The sequence below is a fragment of the Ranitomeya imitator genome, chromosome 6 (genome assembly GCF_032444005.1).
Source record: "Ranitomeya imitator isolate aRanImi1 chromosome 6, aRanImi1.pri, whole genome shotgun sequence".
Lineage (NCBI taxonomy): Eukaryota > Metazoa > Chordata > Amphibia > Anura > Dendrobatidae > Ranitomeya > Ranitomeya imitator.
The window spans coordinates 14,868,645-14,893,295 of NC_091287.1; the positions used below are offsets into that span (position 1 = coordinate 14,868,645).

The 24,651-nt window shown below is 44.8% G+C and overlaps 1 protein-coding gene across 1 annotated transcript in view; it reads left to right on the forward strand.

Annotated features, from left to right (window-relative positions):
- The window catches only part of LOC138641650 (uncharacterized), a 38,134-nt gene extending 23,442 nt beyond the window's left edge, over positions 1-14,692 (forward strand). Inside the window, exons 4-5 of the mRNA XM_069729211.1 lie at positions 6,383-6,853; positions 9,054-14,692. Of these exons, the coding sequence (XP_069585312.1) occupies positions 6,383-6,853; positions 9,054-11,893 (3,311 nt within the window). The 3' untranslated portion in view covers positions 11,894-14,692. The remainder of the gene's footprint in view (positions 1-6,382; positions 6,854-9,053) is intronic.
- Positions 14,693-24,651: the final 9,959 nt, after the last annotated feature.

Sequence of the window (24,651 nt, forward strand, 5' to 3'; positions counted from 1 at the left end):
TAATACTGCTCCTATGTACAAGAATATAACTACTATAATACTGCTCCTATGTACAAGAATATAACTACTATAATACTGCTCCTATGTACAAGAATATAACTACTATAATACTGCTCCTATGTACAAGAATATAACTACTATAATACTGCTCCTATGTACAAGAATATAACTACTATAATACTGCCCCTATGTACAAGAATATAACTACTATAATACTGCCCCTATGTACAAGAATATAACTACTATAATACTGCTCCTATGTACAAGAATATAACTACTATAATAGTGCCCCTATGTACAAGAATATAACTACTATAATACTGCTCCTATGTACAAGAATATAACTACTATAATACTGCTCCTATGTACAAGAATATAACTACTATAATACTGCTCCTATGTACAAGAATATAACTACTATAATACTGCTCCTATGTACAAGAATATAACTACTATAATACTGCTCCTATGTACAAGAATATAACTACTATAATACTGCCTTCCCAAAACCCTGTCTGATGACAAATGCACACTTAGCAGGGTGCAGCAGGCCTCCACTGATAAAGGCTAGGGGCGGCACAGGTGAAAACCACTTGATAAAAACAGCCACCCCCACACTAGCCAGACATTGCAGGGGTTGGCTGCCTAGTAGAAAAAATGCACATTGATATAACTCACATAGGACGCCAGTCACACTGATAGGTGCGGTGCGCAGTGTCTGGCATGCAGCCTATTAATAACGCCCCTCGTATTAACAGGCGGGCTGCCCAGCACTATAATATGCAGCACACAGTGACAGACGCCCCAAAAAAACCTAACCAACAAAAAGAGGCCTGGCCACATCCTGCAAAAAAGGATATGATATAGTGCAAAAAATGTATGCATATGATAAACACATACACTATATGAGGTATTGGTTTAATATTTTGGCCAAAATCAAGTAAGCCCGCAACCCAACGTCAAGGGTCCTCATAATATTGCGAGTCCTACCACTAATATCAAAAAACAGCTCACATAGAAAAAACTCAGAAAAAATACATACCGTGATATGCGGCCTTCCGAAAACCCTGTCTGATGACAAATGCACACTAAGCAGGATGCAGCAGGCCTCCACTGATAAAGGCTAGGGGCTATACCTCGTATAGTGTATGTGTTTATCATATGCATACATTTTTTGCACTATATCATATCCTTTTTTGCAGGATGTGGCCAGGCCTCTTTTTGTTGGTTACGGTTTTTTGGGGGGGCGTCTGTCACTGTGTGCTGCATATTATAGTGCTGGGTAGCCCGCCTGTTAATACGAGGGGCGTCATTAATAGGTTGCATACCAGACACTGTGCACCGCACTTATCAGTGTGACTGGCGTCCTATGCGAGTTATATCAATGTGCATTTTTTCTACTATGCAGCCAACCCCTGCAATGTTTGGTTGGTGTGTGGGGGTGGCTGTTTTTATCAAGTAGTTTGCACCTGTGCCGCCCCTGGCCTTTATCAGTGGAGGCCTGCTGCACCCTGCTAAGTGTGCATTTGTCATCAGACAGGGTTTTCGGAAGGCCGTATCTCATGGTATGTATTTTTTCTGAGTTTCTTTCTATGTGAGCTGTTTTTTACTATAATACTGCCCCTATGTACAAGAATATAACTACTATAATACTGCTCCTATGTACAAGAATATAACTACTATATTACTGCTCCTATGTACAAGAATATAACTGCTATAATACTGCCCCTATGTACAAGAATATAACTACTATAATACTGCCCCTATGTACAAGAATATAACTGCTATAATACTGCTCCTTTGTACAAGAACATAGCTACTATAATACTGCCCCTATGTACAAGAATATAACTACTATAATACTGCCCCTATGTAAACGAATATAACTACTATAATACTGCCCCTATGTACAAGAACATAACTGCTATAATACTGCTCCTTTGTACAAGAACATAGCTACTATAATACTTCCCCTATGTACAGAAGAATGTAACTTTATTCGCTATCCTATAGATGGGAAATAACTTGCTAATTGTTGAGGGTTCCAGCAGTCACACCCCCAACGATCCTGTGAGTGGGGGGGTATTGGAGTCTCAAGAACTGTTTTTTTTTTTTTGTTTTGTTTTGTTTTTTATCCCTGTTCTGAACAGCGTTGAGGTACACTTGAGTACCTTTGCTGTATTCCTTTATCTAGGAGACTGAGAAACATAGCGGAACGCAGTCACATAGACCAAAGGTCCCCAACTCCAGTCCTCAAGGCCCACCAACAGGTCATGTTTTCAGGATTTCCTTAGTCTTGCCCAGGTAATAATTGCATCACCTGAGCAATGCAAAGGAAATCCTGAAAACATGACCTGTTGGTGGGCCTTGAGGACTGGAGTTGGGGACCTCTGACATAGACAATGAGTGAAGGCTGTGCTGAGCCCCAATCTCGGGGGCCCTAATGTTTGGCACTCAGGAAGGTGAGGGTCCCAGTACTTCTGAAACGGATGGTGCTCGTATCGTACCAGACCAATATTTTCCAGCAGAGGTTCCCAAAACAGCAAAGAAAGGAAGATCACAAAAAAGGTGCAGAGTATGCTCCAAGAGGGGAATCTGAAAAGACACAATATATCATTGTGAAACCTGCCCAGAGAAACCTGGCCTTTGCACTAAGGATTGCTTTAAAGCGTACAACATATCCACAAATTAATAAACTTTGTTATTACCCCCTTGACACAACACTTCTGATGCACTCTGCACAACTTAGATATAACGCCACATTATAAATTCAATTAGTCTAGTTTCCAAAATAGGGTCACATGTGGGGGGTTCAGTTATTAGGCCATCAGGGGTTCTCCAAATGCAACCTGGAGCGATCAGACCATTCCAGTCTGCACTCCAGTCACTCCTTCCCTTCCGAGCATTGCCGTGCGTTCAAAGAGTAGTTTTCCACCACGTATGGGGTATTGGAGCACTCAGGGTAAATTGCACAATTTTCTGGGTCCATTTTCTCTTGTTACCCTTGTGAAAAAAAAAAAAAATGGGGCTACAAAAAGTTTTTGTGGAAAAAAATGTGCTGTTTTTGCCTTTTATGTTCACGGCTCAACATTCTAAATTTCTTTGAAGCATTTGGGGGTTTTAGGTGCTCACCACACATCTAGCTAAATTCCTTGAAGGGGGGAGTCTAGTTTCCAAAATGGTGTCACTTGTGGGGGGTTTCTACCAATTAGGGACATCAGGGGGTCTCCTAACGTGGCATGGCGACCACTCTCGATTACAGCCAATTTTGTGTTCAAAAAGTCAATTGGCGCTCCTTCCCCTCGGAGCCCGACTGTGCCAACACATGGCTAAAGGAGTACTCGGGAGAAATTGCACAACACATGTTGGGGTCCATTTTCTCCTGTTTAACCTTGTGAAAATAAAAACAAACAATTGTGTCTAAAGTAAAAATTTGTCTGAAAAGAGTTAGGCTGTGTTCACACGTTGCGTTTTTTTCGTGGTTTTTCCCGATAAAAACGCTATAAAACCGCAAAAAAAACCGCATACAATAAGCATCCCATCATTTAGAATGAATTCCGCATGTTCTGTGCACATGGTGCGTTTTTTTCCGCAAAAAAAACGCATACCGCACAAAATCCGGACATGCTCTATCTTTTTGCGTTTTTTTTGCGGATTTCCCACTCCAAAATGCAGTGGGAAGTGTCCGGAAAAAAACGCGGCAAAACCGCGGCAAAAACGCATGCGGTTTTCTTGCGGATTTCATGCAGAAAATGTCCGGAATTCTCAGGAATTTTCTGCATGAATTCCTGAACGTGTGCACATAGCCTTAAATGTTCATTATTTCCTTCCACATTGCTTCAGTTCCTGTGAAACACCTGAAGGGTTAATAAACTTCTTGAATGTGGTTTTGAGCACCTTGACGGGTGCAGTTTTTAGAATGGTGTCACTTTTGGGGATTTTCTGTCTTTATAGACCCCTCAAAGTCACCTCGGATGTGATGTCCTTTAACCCCTTTACCCCCAAGGGTGGTTTGCACGTTAATGACCTGGCCAATTTTTACATTTCTGACCACTGTCCCTTTATGAGGTTATAACTCTGGAACGCTTCAATGGATCCTGGTGATTCTGACATTGTTTTCTCGTGACATATTGTACTACCTATGGGGGTGATAAAGGGTGACGCCTGCAGACCATTCCATCTAAGTCTGCATTCCAAATGATGCTCCTTCCCTTCCGTGCTCTGCCATGCGCTCAAACAGTGGTTTTCCCCCCACATATCAGGTATCAGCGTACTCAGGACAAATTGAACAACAACTTTTGGGGTCCAATTTCTTCTGTTACCCTCGGGAAAATACAAAACTGGGGGCTAAAAAATAATTTTTGTGGGAAAAAATTTGTTTTTATTTTTACGGCTCTGCATTATAAACTTCTGTGGAGGCCTTGCTGGGTCAAAGTGCTCACCACACCTCTAGATGAGTTCCTTAGGGGGTCTACTTTCCAAAATGGTGTCACTTGTGGGTGGTTTCAATGTTTAGGCACATCAGTGGCTCTCCAAATGCAACATGGCGTCCCATCTCAATTTCTGTCAATTTTGCATTGAAAAGTCAAACAGCGCTCCTTCCCTTCCGAGCTCTCCCATGCGCCCAAACAGTGGTTTACCCCCACATATGGGGTATCAGCGTGCAAAGGAAAAAATGGAAAAACTTTTGGGGTCCAATGTCTTCTCTTACCCTTGGGAAAATAAAAAATTTAAGCTGAAGTAAATTTTTTGTGAAAAAAAGTTAAATGTTCATTTTTATTTAAACATTCCAAAAATTCCTGTGAAACACCTGAAGGGTTAATAAACTTCTTGAATGTGGTTTTGAGCACCTTGAGGGGTGCAGTTTTTAGAATGGTGTTACTTTTGGGTATTTTCAGCCATACAGACCCCTCAAAATAACTTCAAATGTAAGGTGGTCCCTAAAAAAAATGGTTTTGTAAATTTTGTTGTAAAAATGAGAAATCGCTGGTCAAACTTTAACCCTTATAACTTCCTAGCAAAAACAAATGTTTCCAAAATTGTGCTGATGTAAAGTAGACATGTGGGAAATGTTATTTATTAACTATTTTGTGTCACATAACTCTCTGGTTTAACAGAATAAAAATTCAAAATTTGAAAATTACGAAATTTGTCAAAATTTTAGCCAAATTTTTTTTCACAAATAAACGCAAAAATTATTGACCTAAATTTACCACTAACATGAAGCCCAAGATGTCACAAAAAACAGTCTCAGAACCGTTAGGATCCGTTGAAGTGTTCCCGAGTTATTACCTCATAAAGGGACACTGGTCAGAATTGCAAAAAACGGCCAGGTCATTAAGGTCAAAATAGGCTGGGTCATGAAGGGGTTAATGACTGCGTCTGTGACCATCTTACAGCACCTCTCTGGGGGTTATCTATTATTATTTTACCCCTGGAGCGGTGTCACTAATCTAAATCCTCTGCCCCCAATATTATACTCGCCAGCCCCGTCTTCATCGGTGCCGCTCTGGTTTCTCCAGTTTACCTGCCGGATCTTTGCTGGGCCAGCGGGAAGTCATTACTTACTGTAAGTCTAGGAGAGACACATCGAGGCCAGAGCGAGGATCTCACAGGTTGCGGAGCGGACTGGGGCGGAGCGGCGTCGGCTGGTAAATATAATACTAGCGGCAGGGAACTTATGTTAGTTACACCACTCCAGCACTGCAATAGAAAACCCGTTGAGTGTTTCTTTAAGATGGTAGTCCTGTCTTAGATTGTTGAGGGAGGATCTAAATTGATCCTTCACGGTTGACTCAGTGATTTCCAAATTAATCTACAGGGCGTTGCCGGCAACTGAAAATGACCAGACGGAGACTCGTGCCTCTGTATGGGGGATCGAGCAGATCTCTGGCCCCCGTTTATTGTGTATGAGTTTTCATAGTCATAGAAATTATATTTCAGCCAATCAGCATAAGAATACGCTCACAGTTCTTAACCTATAAGAATACAGGAAAAACTTAACCCATGAGGATACAGGAAAAATGGAAACTACAGATATGGTTGTGTCTTTTTGGCATAAAAAACATATTAACAGATGCCTCAGTCTTGTATAGCGATACCCCCACGAGTCTCTTATCTGGCTCACTCGAGTTAGAACACTCAAGGTCTTTATACCAATTATGAACCATAGACTAGCTGAATAACAAAATGTTATCTTCGTGAGAAACAGGACAGAGTTATTTCATAGCAGCTCTAACCTTCTACCTAAGTAAATAACAGAATTTATCTTTAACCAACAACAAAATGGAGTCAAAGCACAAAATGGAGAATCTTTCATAATTTGTTCCTTCACAAGATCACTGCAATCTATCTGATCCATCCTGTATCTCCTTCTTTCCAGATTCTAAGCCGGTGATTAAGGTGGAGCGGGAGTCTCCGGAAGCCTCCATTCCTATGGCTCCTAGTGAGATTTCCTCATCGCAGGAGCGCGGCGGAGCTCAGTGCACACGTTGCGGGATGTTCTGCAATAACCAGTGCAGAATGGGATTTCAGTGGAATTCAACTGGGATGTATCCTGCATCTCCTATGGACGGAAATCACGTGAAGCCATATATGACGCCTCCTCCTGTTTACTTCAATGGGAGCCCAGTATCACCTGGATATGCCAGTAGGGGTGAAGGAATGTCTCATCCCACCTCTCCGATGGCTGCTTATGGAAATGCAGGAATGGTTCCGTTGTCTCCACACTACCCTGGTCCCAGCTACAGAAATGCCACCGACCCCAGTCCCCCATATCCAGTGCCAGAGCGGCATGGAAATCCAGTCTTTGCTTATGAGCAAATGCCCATGGGGCCACCCAGTAGTCATGTCGGTAAGTGTCCAGTTAGAAGGAAAGCTTGAACCTGTGTCGTTTTGTTGCAGGAATATTAGTTGTCGACTAACATTTCTACTGTCCTGAAAAATTGGTCGGAACAAGGCACAAGATTGGTGGTAAATCGGTCTTGTATGTGTATGAACGCTCCACGTAGGGCCAAAAACAAGATCTCTCTGCTGGGCGGCAGCACAGACGCGGTTTATTCTCGGTCACCTTTGCCTTGATTGTTCGTTCCTCTACACAATTTTTTAGATGTTGGCACAAAATTCTGTGCGGATTCATTTCTTAAAGGGGCTGTTGACATAATTTTTTGTTTTGTTTTTTTTCAACAAGGCTCAGCACCTTTCAAAAAATAATTTTAAAAAAGTTACTCATTCACCATGGTGCTGCCGGAGTTCCGCGCTGTACATCCTGTTCTGCTTGTTCAGACATGTGACCACTTCAGCCAATCACTGGCTGTGATTTTTCATATTCCTGTCTCTTCTGGAAGAGGAATCCTGGACACTGGCATTGAACACGGCATCTCTACAGAGGAATCTCAGGGGCTCGCTAAGATACTATACAATTCTACTTTTATATCCTGATGTTATCGTGTTAAAAAATGGCTCGGCCGGCTTGGGTAGTGGTACTTTAGTGGTGCGCTGACCACATCTTCATGGCTTGATGCAGCTGGATTGGAATTTAGGCTCTTCCGGTAATTTATAACTTCTGGCGGATGACACCGGTGCGAGGTACACTGGCCTCAGCGGGGTGTGTGCAATGCTTCGAAGGTCTGATGCTGCTGTAGTATCAGAAATCTGGTCATTTTATTACCATATATACTAGAGTATAAGCTGACATGAATATAAGCCGAGATGCCTAATTTTACCACAAAAAGATCGGAAAACTTATTGACTCGAGTATAAGCCTGATGTGCATGGCCCCCTCATCCCCCATCCTGGTGTGCATGGCCCCCTCAGCCCCCGTCCTGGTGTGCATGGCCCCCTCCATCCCCCATCCTGGTGTGCATGGCCCCCTCCATCCCCCATCCTGGTGTGCATGGCCCCCTCCATCCCCCATCCTGGTGTGCATGGCCCGCTCCATCCCCCATCCTGGTGTGCATGGCCCGCTCCATCCCCCATCCTGGTGTGCATGGCCCGCTCCATCCCCCATCCTGGTGTGCATGGCCCGCTCCATCCCCCATCCTGGTGTGCATGGCCCGCTCCATCCCCCATCCTGGTGTGCATGGCCCGCTCCATCCCCCATCCTGGTGTGCATGGCCCGCTCCATCCCCCATCCTGGTGTGCATGGCCCGCTCCATCCCCCATCCTGGTGTGCATGGCCCGCTCCATCCCCCATCCTGGTGTGCATGGCCCCCTCCATCCCCCATCCTGGTGAGCATGGCACCCTCCATCCCCCATCCTGGTGCGCATGGCACCCTCCATCCCCCATCCTGGTGCGCATGGCATCCCCCATCCTGGTGCGCATGGCCCCCTCATCCCCCATCCTGGTGCGCATGGCCCCCTCATCCCCCATCCTGGTGCGCATGGCCCCCTCATCCCCCATCCTTGTGCGCATGGCCCCCATCATTAATAAAAACAGATAAACCATTCTACTTACCTTCCCGGTACTCTCTCGCAGTGTTCTGTTCTGATGCCAGTAGCTGATTTTATGCTTGTAGGCAGCTCATGGCAGTGACATCTGCTTACAAGCAGAGGACAGCTGCTGGAATACTCACTGCTCTCCACGCCGGGACTATGGGCATGTGGAGCAGTGAATATTCATTGCTTGCTGCAGCAGCCAGACGATTGTGTGCCCGCTACTAAAGGGAATGATTATTCACTGCTCTCCACACCCATATACTTATTTTACTACAGTTTTGGCATAAGCATATTTGGAAAGCTGAACTCCAGCTATATATCGAAATGCTGGTTTACTGCACCCAAACCAAATGACGAGTATTTCAGCTTTTCCATCTACAGAAATATGATCCAACTTTTTTTTTTTCCATTCTCAACTTTTGTGTGAAAAAAACACTTGAAGCCTCTCCGTGCAGAGGTCAGTTACGCAGTGAGAGTGGTGGCCATTTCTGTACACAGAACCTCTTGGAATGAGTGCAGACAGGACTCTGCTACACATGTATATAGAGCAGCCCCTGAATAGTATGTACACGAAGTAAAGCAAAACCTAATTGGCACAATTTATTTTGTCATTTCAGATCTTGAGAACCGAAATCGGAATCATCTGACTCATATGCGCGATGCAATGTTTCATGATCGGAGGAATCCTTTGTCCCCGTGTCCTGGCTGCGGAGCTTTTTGCAATAATCAGTGTGGAATAAACATTCACTGGGAACAAAGAAGGTTGCACCATCCTATGCCGGGGCCAACTGACGGAGCCCAGGGGCATCGATACACTTCTCCTCCCAACCCATACTTTAGTGGTGGAGTAAATCCTCCTCCTTACTCAAATATCCGCCCTCCGGTCAGGCACGGTGCCCCACCAATAAATGTTCAGGGGAATCCTGGGATGATGCCGGTATCCTCACCATATGCAGGATATCGAGGGCCTGGAGATTCAAAGTCTCCAAACTATTTTCCCAATAAGCCAGAGCTCCCTGTGGGCAATGGCATACATGGAAACAACACGGCAGTCTCGTCGCCTCATGGAGCTAACCAAGGTGTGAAGTACGGAATGGTGCCTGCAAACAGCAGCAGCAGTCATAAGAGGTCACAATCTATGTCTCCCTTGGCAGCCCTTGAAACCATGCCGGTGTTTGCAGCCATTAATAGTCCTGGTGCTGTTGGTGACCAGAGGAATAGACATTTACCCCAAACGGTGACCAGTAGTGATAACGGCAGAGACCGAAACCTGATTCCTCCTTATAATAACAGTCAACAACCACAACTACATTTTTCTATCCATGGTTCCAAAATTACCAAATTACATCAAGTGACTTCAGCGACTGGGCAGCTGAAAACCGGGGAAACGGCTGTAAATAAGACTTCCTTTCCATTAGATGGAGGGGACAAAGCTTTCAAACAAGCTCTTCCCTCATCCTCCACTTTTCATGCTCAAGATATGAAGCAGGTCATAGTAAATGAAAGTCATGCCACTAAAAGGCCTGCTTCCCAAACTGCTTCAGAAAGTGGGCTTCCTATAAAAAGAGCCAGTCCACCAGTGATCATAGTCGACTGCGACGAACAAAAACGCACTCCGGTGGCAAGATCCGCTGGGAATAACCAAGGTTCCGCTTGCGTTATGCCTCCTACCAGTAAACCGGGTCCTCCTGTGGTGATTGTTGGAATCCAGGTCCCTAAGAAAACCCTGACACCTGAAATTAGAGAAAATAGGAGCCAAACACCACCTATTACCATCAGTAATGTTCGGAGTACAAGCAAACCGGAAAAAAGGTGCCAGACGCCACCAATCACCATCAGTAACATTCGCGGTGCCGGAACTCCAGAAATTAAACAAATGAGGCCCCCAACTCCACCAATTACCATCAGCAACGTTCGGAGTACCAGCACTCCTGAAGTGAAAGATAATAAGCGCCAGACACCACCAATTACCATCACTAATATCCGAAGCTCTGGAATTTTTTTCCCTCCGTCTCCCAGAGGGCCAATAGAAGCAAAGAAGGACTCCAATACGATCATAATAATTGATGACAAGGATGGGGAAGGAATGGCGGAACCGCCACGCACTTCTCCTGCCATCAGCTCAAATATTGAGCTTAAAACTTCTGCACCTGTGACCCCTCAAGCAACCAACCCCATAAGTAACCGGGAAACTCCTCCTGCTGCTCTTCCTTCCTCAACCAATAAAACGATCCAAACTCAAGGTGCTCAACAGGGTGGTGCAGTTTTGGTCAACAAAGTTCAGGTGCCACAGCCCTCTCCGATTATTGTCACTGGAGGTACAAATCTTGGCAACCAGCAATTGTCTGTCCCTGTGAACGGCAACCAAAGTATCATGCTGACTTTCCCTGTCTCGGTCGGTAGTTCAGGAATCGTGCTTGCAACACCTCTGAATATTGCAGAAAACCAGATCTCTGGCATAAAACAGAACAACAGAGTGACCTTTAATAAGAACACAAGACTCGTGCAAGCAAATGCCATTAACGCTCCCAGAACTGTCAATCCTAAATTTAGCTCTGTGGCTGTCACAAATACACTTTCTGTACCTCCTGGGCAAACAAAACCTGTGGCCATCAATGTTAACCAAACGGGCACCATCAACAGTGCCCTCGGTGTAAAAAACTCTAACCTCCCAAAGGTTGGTGGTGCAGCCCTCAAGGCCGTTCCGGTGTCTGCTGCCGGAAATCCGCCGGTGGGGCAAACTATTCCATTCTTTGTAGATGCTAATTCTGGGTTAATTTTAACTGGATCTGCTGTTCCTTCAAAGGATAATGTCTCGTCCGGCATTGGCAATGCAACTGTCGTCACCGTAAATGGGAATGTCGTTGGTGGAAAACTGGCATTTAGCAACCTTTCCCCTGTAAATGGACTTTACATAGGCAATAATTCCCCTGTTGCTCTGACAGGCAATGCCAATAACTTTAATGGTAAAGGAACATTGAACATCAACAATCCCACCATCCTCACCCTGAATGGCAATTTAGGCATTGGTAATTCGGGATCAGTTGCAGCACCAATCGCGAACATTGCTTCTGTTGGTGCAAATAGGACTTTGCAGGTGGCTGCCCAGACTTCGGCTCCTACTGTTTTAGGTAACGCCAGTCAGCAGAATACAGTGTTTATAAGAAAAATTGGCGAGCAGAGTGGGGTATCCACCCAGCCCCACAGTGAGCAGCATCCAACCGTTGTATTGGAAAGACTGTTTAAATGCAGCAAATGTGATCAGAAGTTTAATTCCCTCGAGAACTTGACTTCCCATCAAGCTGCTCACAAGCTCACGGGGGTCCCAGCAGGCGGCCATGCTAGCGAATCCGCCTCCAAAAACTCTAATCCAGGAACGAGAGAGGATGATGCTCCGACCATATTGTACACTACACAGGGAGACGATGGCAGCACGGTCTACGTTGTTACAGTATAGAGCAGCCTAAAGATGTTAAACGTTGTCCTTTTTAATTTTTTGGTAGTTACAAGACTTATTTTTTTTGTTGTTGTGGGTTTGGGGGGGTTCTATATGTGTAAATGACATGATAGAAAATTAGATTTTCAATGTGTTGTCTCAGATTTCAAGATTCCCCGACCTTCGTCTGGAACTTGTGTAGAACATCGGCATGTTCGTTGTAGGATACCTGCCTTTTTACCACTGGCTGTTTAACCAGAAAGGGAAAAGTTAGTTTAGAAATGTAAAATTGTAAATAGTGCACTGTACCGAAAGCAAATCGCGTCACCTGTCCCCACTCCAGCTTCCCAAACTTCCACACATCAAGAGGCGCTCGAGTTCCTGCTGAGCTGGTCATGGACCGAGCCGGGTTACGACAAAGTGCAGACGCCATGTACGCCATTAATAACCAGGTGAAGGTAGCGTAAAGCTGTATTTACACCATGCAGCCGTCCTGCAAAAGTTCTTCTGTTGAGCAATTTCATGTAGTTATCGCGTGACCACAGCTTTAAAGACGTACAAAACGTGTCGTATGGTCGTCTGCCCACGTCTACCGTCAGTATCCGTAGCAACCCTGTGGTTGTCTCTGCGGTTGTTGATGCTGTAAATGCAAGTCCGCCCACGACCTGATGGTAGAGGGGAAAAAAAAAAGTCGGATTCAAGGTGCTATGAAGGACAAACAGATTCCCCGTTAACTTCACACTGGTGGGTGAAGTCATTTTTTTTTGTTTTTGTTTTTTTGCCATAAAGCTACACTTTAGCACCAAGTACACTGAAGCACCTTGCCCTGTACATACAACTGCAGCAAATATTCATCCTGCCCTTAAAGGGGTTATCTGGTTTTCCTCCGTGCTGCAGTTTGTGAAAAAAATAAATAAAATAATTGTACTTTAGTCGGCCTTTCCAGGTCCAGCGTTGAGGCTTCTGGTGTGTTTTAACAGACAGTGGGAGACTCTGCACCCGACCTGGGGAACGTGAAAACGGCAATTTTATTTTGTGGACAGGGTTTTTTTTTTTTTTTCAGAACTAGAAAAATATTGGCCATATTTACTGTATCACTAGTCAAGAGTGTAGAACGACCCATGTTTAGAGTGGGAACGCGTCCATAGTGGTTGCAGCCAAGATTTATCTAGAGAAGTTTATATGTTTAAATTGCTAATTGCAGTTTTTCAAAAATGTGATGTGGGCTAACGAGTATTTACTGGGATTATTAAAAAGTTTTTTGTGAAATTTTCCCTACAAGTTTTTTGCATTGGATCTGTTGAGAGCCAAATTCTACCTAGGACCAGCTAGGGATTAAGTACATAAAGCAGTTTACTGTAATACTGTGGAAAATGCTTTTGTGAGCAAACAAGACATTCCAACGAAGCCAAACGTGGGCAAGAAACCAAAGCGGGGGGATGCCAGGGGCCAGTGACTGTGCAGGCCATCAATAAGCCACAAATGTGGATCACGGTCTGCTGGGACTACTCTGGTGGCTCGATGGGCAGAGGACCGAGCGCTCGCCTTACTCCTGACCTTCCTGCTGGAAACAAGACAATTCAAGCACAAAGTATATTCAGGATCCTAATATTTAAATAAGTATTTCTGAGATTGAGATTTACTATCTCATGTGGTGTTATACATTTTCTTCACTGGAGAAAACCCCTAAAATCTACCTGCTCCTTCGTGCACCCACCCATTGTAATAAAGTCTTATTACTGCAGATGGGGGACTCCTGGGATTATGAGCTACTGAATGAGATGCGACAAATTGCTTTGTTTGGATGTAGCTTTTTTGTTTGTTTGTTCAAATTGGAAAAAGGCTCATTCCGCTGGCATATCTATTCATTTTTAGGCTATGTGCACACGATGCGGTTTTAGTGCGGATCCGCAGTGGATTTTTCTGCGCAGAAACGCTGCAGATCCGCACTGAGATTTACAGTACAATGTAAATCAATGGGATAAAAAAAAAAAAAGCTGTGCGGAAAAATCTGCGGATTTAAAAGGGCATGTCAGTTCTTTTGTGCGAATATGCAGCGTTTCTGTACCCCTCCATTATAGAGATCCGCAGTGGTAAAAAAACGCAGAAAATCCGCATAAAAACCGCACAAAATCCACGGCAAATTTGCACCTGTGGTTTTTGCCAGGAGATGCGGATTTTGTGCAGAAAGTTCTGCACTCCATTCTACAATGTGTGCACATTGCCTTAGTTTTGTAATCCCTTTTTATGTTTCGGAAATGGCATAAAAATTTATGTAAGGCAATGAGCAGGTAGCATCCACTTCTATGGGGATTATATGTTATTTTGCAGTGTGAGGGGTATTGGGCGCTGCCATTTTTCCATTATATTTACTTCCTCAACAAGACTTTCACTGCCAGGAGTCTGAGGCAGTATCCTGCATGGTGCACACTGGACTTGCGTGTGCCCGCAGCCCAATCGTGATATTGGGCAACCCTGAGAGATTCTGAATTCATTGCACTTATGCCTATACAGTAATTGGTTTTCCTGACCCCAGTCTATATAAGAGCTATTGGTTTCTTGGACCAAAGCTTACAGGCTTCCCAATAAGGTCACCACACATGGCGCCGTGCCGCCCTCATCACCGCACACAGTGACGTCACGTTCTGGTTGCTGCCAACAGTTGGACTTGTAAATATTTTGTATCAGTGTTTTGTTAACCAATTTAGTGTTACGTACCTGACCTGTCACTTCTACCTCAACATGCGGTCCCGGGGTACACAGCCTTCTGTTTCCGATTTTTCACATAACTTTGTACTCAATAAATATTTTAAAGTCCGACCTTGACTCCAGAGCATTCTGTTTTTTTTGTTTTTTTTTATTACAAGAAATCTACAATGGATTTTGCTGTTTAATGCTTGCAAAAAGCAGAAAATAATTACATTATCCCATACTGGGGTAGATTTGATGGTCAAACGGCCTATAACAGTAATCCAGTTCTTTAAAGTTTATCTGTAACTTCTAGTATCTAGTTTGACGCTTCTCCCCTACTGTCGTACAGACCAGTTACATAGTGCACAGCGCTATGGCAGCTTTCCTTCTGGACGACCTGATGATTTTAAAGAAGATCCTCAATGTATTGATCAGTGATCAAATTAATTCTTGCAAACCAAAGTCCCAGTAAGGACCTGCTATAACTTTCTACTGGTTACTGGGGAGATGGAGCTGATCACGTGGTCGCTGCAGACCCCACATCCTGTTTAATACAATTTTATGGGGTCGTTCTATGTACGTGACAGACTATCATGACTGCAAATGTTTTAATAAAGAAGTTTATTGTTTACCCCACAATTACTAAACCTGTGAGTCCTTTTCCATTTCAACTCCTTACATTCCTATTTGTCTGTCACATAGCCACATGGTTGTGAGATGATTTCTAAATAGGTATGTAATAACCCCTTAGTGACAGCCAGCATGCAAGTCCTGCATCCCACCATTATCACTACATGAGGCGGGCTCCGCAGCTGAGCCCGCTCCATACAGCGCATCAGTTTAACCTTATAAATGGAGGCCATCAATTCTGACCGCTATCGGAACATAACACAATCACGGGGATGATCGGTTGTGATAGCAGCCACCGGCCGACTCAATACACTCCTGTCTGCCATGTTTAAAGCCCACTATGAAGCTCCTATTTGCCAAATGCTTCAGAGACCATCATTTTCACAATAAAATAATTTAAAATACTGCCCTCCTTTTTCCCAAATGAAAATGGTGAAATATAAAGATTAGTATATTTTGTATTGCCGTAAGAGCAATTACCAGGAGTAAAAAATGAAAAATATTTAGACGCTGAAGGCCAAAATAGAAAAAAAAAAGAATCAAGATGCCAATCGAATTAGCATTTTTTAGTCACAGTTTCCCCCCAAAAAAATTGAATAAAAATGCCGTACCTCACAATGATGTGAATAAAAACATCCAGTTGATATGGAAACCTATATGGAAAGTTTTAGGAGAATTGCAAAAGGTTTCACACGTTTGCCAGTTTTGATCAAATGAGAGAGTCGATCGATCGCAGACAAGGGCACACGACCAGTGTCTGTTAGTGTACGGGCTTTTCCGAGTTTCAGACGCCCGGTCATAAGTTTTTATTACAACCACAAAGAAAAGGAGAATTAGGAATGGCTCTTAAATATCTTTTGTCTTAGGTAATGAAATGTAAGTTTGGAATAACAAAATAATAAATTATAGATTCTGTCAAATTCCTTTCAAACCAGCTCTGTCCATCTTACTATACTTATAGAAACAAAGGAATGTTTAACACAAAGACACCTCTATATAAGATACAACGCCCTGGGATATTGCTTTTATGAATAACAATTATAAAGCTATTACTAAAATATAAAATTATCAGCAACTATATAGGTAATTTGTCTAAACAATAAAGCAAAGCATAAATATTTCCCATAACAATTCCTCCCTTTTTATTATTTAGAGGCCATGTATCCATCAGCTACTTCCCCATGCTATGACAACCTGGAGAGGACGAATCCCGTTCACCGACAGACTTCTTGTTTGTAAATCTTGTCATATACCGGTGCTTCTCACAAAATTAGAATATCATCAAACTGAATTTATTTCAGTTCTTCAGTACAAAAAGTGAATCTCCTATATTATATAGTCATTACAGACAGTGTGATCTATTTCACGTGTTTATTTCTGTTAATGTTGATGATTATGGCTTACAGCCAATGAAAACCCAAAAGTCATTATCTCAGTGAATTAGAATACTTTATACCACCAGCTGGAAAAATGATTGTAAAATCTGAAATGTTCCCTACTGAAATGTATGGTCAGTAAAGGAGGGGAGAATACAAATATCTCTCCGATGATCTGTTTATACCAAGGAAGGTGACTGTCACAATGGGGCATTCTCTGTGTCTGGAGGAGAGGATTCTTTACTGTTAGGGCAGTGAGAATCTGGAATTATTTGCCTGAGGAGGTGGTGATGGCGAACTCAGTTGGGTTCAAGAGAGGCCTGGATGTCTTCCTGGAGCGTAACAATATTATATCTTACAGTTATTAGGTTCTTTAGAAGGACGTAGATCTGGGGATTTATTCTGACGGAATATAGGCTGAACTGGATGGACAAATGGATTGTTTTGGTCTTTCCAACTATTACTATAAATGCACTCAATACTTGGTCGGGCTCCTTTTGCATCAATTACTGCATCAATGCGGTGTGGCATGGAGGCGATTAGCCTGTGGCACTGCTGAGGGGTTATGGAAGCCCAGGTTGCTTTGATCGCAGCCTTCAGCTCGTCTGCATTGTTGGGTCTGGTGTCTCATCTTCCTCTTGACAATACTCCATAGATTCTCTATGGGGTTAAGGTCAGGCGAGTTTGCTGCCAATCGAGCCCAGTGATACTGTTGTTTTACACCAGGTATTGGTACTTTTGGCCGTGTGGACAGGGGCCAAGTCCTGCTGGAGAATGACATTTCCATCTCCATAAAGCTTGTGGCCAGAGGGAAGCATGAAGTGCTCTAAAATGTCCTGGTAGACGGCTGCGCTGACTTTGGTCTTGATAGAACACAGTGGACCTACACCAGCAGATGACATGGCTCCCCAAACCATCACTGATGGTGGAGACTTCACACTAGACCTCCAGCAGCTTGGATTGTGGCCTCTCCACTCTTCCTCCAGACTCTGGAACCTGGATTTACAAATGAAATGCAAAATTTACTTTCATCTGAACACAACACCTTGGACCACTGACGACAGTCCAGTTCTTTGTCTCCTTGGCCCAGGTAAGACGCTTCTGGCGTTGTCTATTGGTTATGAGTGGCCGGACACAAGGAATGTGACACTTGTAGCCCATGTCCTGGACACGTCTGTGTGTGGTGGAGCAATGACTCCAGCAGCAGTCCGCTCCTTGTGAATCTCCCCCACATTACTGAATGGCCTTTTCTTAATCCTTTCCAGGCTGCGGTTATCCCGGTTGCTTGTGCACCTTTCTCTACCACACTTTCTCCTTCCACTCCACTTTCTATTAATATTCTTGGATACAGCACTCTGTGAACAGCCGGCTTCTTTAGCAATGACCTTTTGTGGCTTCCCCTCATTGTGGAGTGTGTTAATGACGCCTTCTGGACACCTGTCAAGTCAGCAGTGTTCTCCATGATTGTGGAGCTACTGAAACTGACCTTTTTAAACCATTAGGAAGCCTTTGCAGGTGTTTTTTTTTATTATTCTAATTTACTGAGATAATGACTTTTGGATTTTCATAGGCTGTAAGCCATAATCATCAACTTTAACAGAAATAAACACGTGAAATAGATCACTGTGTGTAATGACTCTATAGAATATATGTGCTTCACTTTTTGTATTGAGGAACTGAAATAAATTCACTTTTTGATGATATTCTAAATTTGTGAGAAGCGCCTGTACATGAATGTTTTTACCTTTTCCCAGATTGCATGCTTCAGCTCTGGCGCAGAGCAGCTGGAGGAGAGTGGCTCTTACCATTGTCCATACCTGGTGATGAATCGTCTCTGACCATTGATCCAAGCTCTGGAACCTTATACAAAATACCTAGCAGAGGGGTTAGTGAGGGGGACGTCACTGATATCTAACAAGCCCTATGTTTCCGCCTCCATCAATTACTGACGGTCATGTTCATGTGTCAGTCAGACTGAGGTTCCTCTGCTAGTTTACAGGGGCAGGCTTTGGTGCTCTGTTGCTTTGGTGCTCTGTTGCTTTGGTGCTCTGTTCCTCCTTCTTCCCCACGCTGATATTCTCCCTTTTCTAAATCCACTGATAGTCGTGTCTCTGGATTTAGAACATTACAGCGTTTGATAGTTATATGGGTGAATATTAAACAGGGAGGTTATAAAGAACAATAGTTAGGCTATGTGCACACGTTGCGGATTCTGTGCGGATCCGCAGCGTTTTTTTTGCGGTGCAGAAACGCTGCAGATCCGCAATTGATTTACAGTACAATGTAAATCAATGAGAAAAAAAAGAAGCTGTGCACACTTTGCAAAAAATCTGCTGCGGTTTAAAAGAAGTAGCATGTCACTTCTTTTTTGCGAATCTGCAGCGTTTTTGTACCCATTATAGAAATCCGCAGGTGTAAAAAATGCAGCAAATCCGAAAAAAAATACCACACAAAAAAACGCTGCGGAACTGCACAAAATCCGCAGCTGTGTTTTCTGCCAGGAGAGGCAGAATCCGCACCAGAAATTCCTAAGGCTAATCCGCAACGTGTGCACATAGCCTCAGACCTGTCTGGAAGTCGTGGACGTTATGATTGATCACCGCATTCTGGGCAGCACCTATAGGGTACTACTTTACACAGAGCGTTGTAGACCTGGTTTAAGTTTTACTGTCACCGGGGGAATGGGTAGTTTTCCCAAATTAAGGTTTGTGACGTGCCCACAGCTGGCTGGGTATGATCTCGAGCCAAGTAGGTAGGGAATGGGGATTGGAGAGAGTACTGTCCAGGGCTGTAGGAAGTGTCCGGGACAGGACACTACCCAGAGGGCCTTCATCTTTGGGGGTAGTCATCTTCATCTTGGGGTCATTTGGAGTAAATTTTATGCAGGCTCCAAATTTCTGCAACACATCTGTCCCTGAAGAATTAAAATACATCAGAGTGACTAAAACCTGGGTCACAACTGAAATTGAATCAAGCTAGTGGGTCGTCCCTTTACCCCTTCACAAGTTACATTTTCAGGTGAGTATACAATCTGAGATGTGTTCCTGAATTATTATTGTACAAGCTTCTATCATGGATGAAACTGTTTGTCTCTCCCCAGGAAAATGGGGACAGTGAGTGTGGGTCCCTGGTTGGTGACAATGGGGCACAGGGAGGCATCTGGGTTGCCAGTTCCTATGGGGGGATTCATGATAGTAGCTATTGATTTTGTAGGACATTTGGCCAAATAATTTCCTTTTTGCCCACAAGACCAACATTTCTATTTCTTAGTTGATGGTTACTTCCCTCTTCCCGTTCTGGTTGCATGGGTCCTAATTAACTTTTTCTTTGACATGCTTTCTAGATCAGCACCCTGGGCTATTTCCTTCAGTTCAACCCATTGGATATTTCGTCACTTCGTGCGACTAGTAAGTACTGCTGTCTGGACTATAGGTCCAAGGCCATTCCTGAAACACTGCAGCAATTGTAAGGGGTCACAGTAATATGACTGAGACTAGATCCCCCCTGTGGCTGATATGTCTCCTCAACATCCTGAAGACGCATTCTGTTAGAGGTCCGGGAGATGAATAACGAGAGCAATGAGCTCACTGGGGGGCCAGGGCCAATGTGTTGTTATTGGCTGTAACTGGTGGATCATGTGGCACCCCTAGAGGTATTTGCCACAAATATAGTTACTGACACTGAATACAAATACTAAAATAGCAAGACTGCACTACCACCTCCGGCCAGAAGGGGGAGCTCCAGAGACTCCCCTTGATCCATTCTGGTCTGAGAGAAGAACTGGCAGTTGGGCTAAGGAGCTGAAAGTGAGAGGTCATACAGCTGAATTTCTAACAGTCCTGTGACTGTTTCCAGGCCTAAATCACCGGCCTGAGGAGAAGAGGGACAGAGAAAAAGGACATTGTGAGAACCGGGTAGCATTAATCACTACCCAGAACAGGCGCAAAGACGGATACCGGATCCGTGGCTGTATTCATTATATATAATACAGCAACCGGAAAAACGTGAGGTGATATCAGCTTCACTAGGGCCGGACGCAGCAACAGACACAGAGTTCAGCGGTACTCCCAGAGGGGGTAAGCTGATAAAAGGACTCGGGTTGCCCGTCGAACCAGGACCCGTAGGGGACAGATTGGGCCGGCAGCCAGTTCACGTTCACATACAGCAGCAGGGCCACACAGAAATTGCGTACAATAAAAGGCGAAGACCCCGGCAGGGTCAAAGTAACTCAGAGTTCCCATACAGACTCCGGTGACAGGACTGGTTGTAAATCCCTTTATGTTAAAGTAAACTGGTTAAACGTTTCAGTGCCTCAGACTTTCATTTGGACAATAGCTATCTATCCAGGATCGGGATCATCGCCGCTGGGAGAACCTGCTGCTGATCAAGTAAGTGCCTGTCCCCTCACGATACCCCTTACACTGTGCATTGCCTGAGGCCACAGCACCGGGTCAAGCTACCCGTGACATCCCCCTCAAGAGACAGACCCCATTGGTCCGGTGCTGGGTATCCCGGTCTCCTGGGCGTTACAATTGGCGTCACGAACAGGATCTAGCCAGCCCGTATACCGGGTATTGTGTGCCGTGATTGGAGCCCAAAACTGTGAAAATTTGGATGAAAAATCTTGAAAATTGACTTTATTAAAGAAAAATCCATTCCCCATTGAAAACTATTGAAAGTGACTTTTCCCCATTGGTTATAATGGAGTAAAGATGGCCGCCATCCCCTGAGGTAATCACCTCATAACCGTTAGGCACGAGACTGTTAATTGAGCTACGCCATTACCTGAGCCCCAGTCTAACTGAAAAACTTCAGAATCCGCCATTACAGAGCGCGGTGGGTGGGAGCAGCAGGGGGCGTGTCATTGTGGGCGGCACCAAGCTGAGCGCTCTGACGTCAGAGCAAGGGGAAAACCAATCCTGCTGCACAGCAGAACGAATCTACACTATCCCGACGGAAGCGGAGGACCGGAAGGGTCCGGATTAACTAAGGGGGCACAGTATGTCGCAGCACGGAGACGCCGCAGCACCCGGCGGCGCTAATGCAGCTGAAAGACAGAGTGTCGATAGAGCGTCTGGTAGCGCAGCGGTGCAAGGAGTGGCGCCCATCATGCCGGTGCTGATGCCATATACCCCAGGTGGCCTGTGGCTTCCAATGTATGAAGGTGAGCCTAATACCCTTGACGATTTCAGAGAAAAGATGCTGGCCCATTTTGACATGTTCCCCGTGGGTGAAGTTCAGCGTGTTAGTCTCCTGATGATACAGTTAAGTGGCCATGCTAAGCGAGAAGTCACAGCATGGGCAGCTGATCTAAAAGGCACTGTTGAACGCATATTTGCTGGATTAAAAGCTACATTTGAAACCACTGCCAGCAGCAAAGCTAAAGTACGATTCTTTAATTGCAAACAAAAAGTTAATGAGGGCGTGAGAGACTTTGCCTTAAACCTGCAGGAAGCCCTTAAATCACTTACACTGGCTGAACCCATTTTTAACACCGGAGCGGATAAACTGCTAAGAGATCAATTTATGGAGGGACTCTACACCCCTTCTCACCGGGGGCATGTGAGCATGCTCAATTAAAGGAGAGCGCTATACGTCTCCAGCTGGCAGAGGCACCTCGGGATCAGGAGCCTGCGCAACTCATGGCAGAGGCTCCTCAACAACATGGAGTACCAGTGACATCAGCTATGTCCGGGGCCATTGCTAAGCCCCTGGGGCCCAGTACTAATGAGGCTCTTCAACAAAAGCTTGACTCTTTAACTGATGTTGTTGCTTCAATGGCTAAAACCATGCAGGAGATGAGAGGACACAAGATGGAGTTCGCAAACCGTAGAGAGGATGTTCCATGGATGAGACCCCGGAGATACCCGACATGGAGAGGACGACCCCGCGACCGCTACCAACCGGATGGACAGCCCATTTGCCGCCGTTGCCAGCAGCCAGGCCACTTTGCACGAGATTGTGATTTAAACGGGAATCCCCTGGGAATGCGGGCCGCTTCGCAGGAATGAACTTTCAAGGCCCAACACCCTGGCACGACAGGTACATCGGAGGACGACCCATTATCCCTATCGTGCTGGACGGAATGCCCCTCAACGCTTTGCTGGACACAGGTTCCCAGATTTCATCTATACCGTATATCCTCTATAAGAGGTACTGGGCTGATGCAGATATTGATAAAGGGCCCTCTGATGTTGAACTAGATATATGGGCCAGTAATGGTAAGTTGGTACCGAAACTAGGATTCAGGGAGATGACCATAAAGATTGGTAAAGCAGAATTGAAGAAACAGGGTATAATTGTTGTTGATGTTGACCGGCGGAACTGTGAACCGACTGTATTGATAGGAATGAATGTGTTAGAGAACTGCTTTTCCGAAGTTATTTCTGTCTTACAGCAAATTGCTGAAACTGCCCAATCCTGCCGGCAGAGAGTTCTCCGGAGGGAAATAAAAGTATTGATGTTAAGGCAACAGGTAGAAGTTGCAGGTGGAGAAATCGGCAGTGTGAGGGTAAGTGATCCAACATCTATTGTAATCCCACCAAAAACAGAAATGCTGGTATGGTGTAGAGCAGCCATTGGTACTAAGGGACGAGATTATCAAGCCTTAATAGAACCAGTGTACACCGACAGCAGGCCCACTATACTCACAGCACGAGGGGTAGTCGAGGTACAGCGGGGACGAGTGCCGGTACGACTTTTGAACTGTGGAGAGGAAGAGGTCACTTTGCCAAGGTATGCTACAGTGGCAAAGCTATATACTGTTGACAATGCCATCACAACCATTGAGCCCTTAGAACCAACCTGTCAGGTGGAAGGCAACGGCTCAGACGGAGAATTGGAGGATTGTTGTCAACAGCTACACGTGGGCATAAATTCAACACCTACCCATCAAAAACAAGGGGTGTATAGGCTAGTGACGGAATATGAACAAGTCTTCAGTAAACACCCATTGGACTTCGGACGGATAGAAGGGGTAGAACACACAATCCCCACCAGTGACCATCCCCCAATAAAAGAAAGATATAGACCCATACCGCCCGCTCACTATCAATGTGCAAAAGATATGCTGAGGGAGATGAAACAGGCCGGGGTAATAAGAGACAGCTGTAGCCCCTGGGCGGCCCCTCTAGTGCTTGTCAAAAAAAAGGACGGAACCATGAGAATGTGCGTAGACTACCGGCGGATTAATAACATCACCCATTAAGACGCCTACCCCTTGCCTAGGATAGAAGAGTCCTTGACTGCTTTGAAATCTGCTAATTATTTTTCCACCTTAGACTTAACAAGCGGGTATTGGCAAGTCCCTGTGGCTGAGAGAGATAAGGAAAAGACGGCATTCACCACACCAATGGGTCTATGTGAATTTAATCGCATGCCATTCGGACTCTGCAACGCATCCGGTACCTTCCAGCGGCTGATGGAATGCTGCCTCGGACACAAGAACTTCGAGACCGTCCTCCTGTACCTAGATGATGTGATCGTCTACTCAAAGACTTACGAACAACACTTAATAGACCTGGCAGAAGTGTTCGAAGCCTTATCCAGGTATGGCATGAAAATCAAGCCATCCAAATGTCACCTTCTCAAGCCAAAGGTTCAGTACCTGGGACACATCGTGAGTTCGGAGGGAGTAGCATCGGATCCCGAGAAAATAAGCGCCATAAGGGATTGGCCAAGACCTACCAACGCAAAAGAAGTGAGGCAATTCCTGGGATTGGTGGGTTACTATCGCAGATTTATAAAAGGATTTACCAAATTGGCAGCACCCTTGCAAGACGCCTTGGTAGGGCAGACAAAGAAACCTTCAAACCGAAACCCTCCTTTTCAGTGGAACGATGAAAGGGAAGACTCCTTTGAACAACTAAAGAAGGCACTAACCGGAGAAGAGGTTCTGGCATACCCAGATTACCATCAACCTTTCATCCTCTACACCGATGCCAGTAATGTGGGACTAGGAGCGGTGCTGTCACAAAAGCAAGAAGGTCGGGAGAAAGTCATCGCCTTTGCAAGTAGAAAGCTCCGGCCTACTGAAAGAAATCCAGAAAATTATAGCTCCTTCAAATTGGAACTACTGGCAGT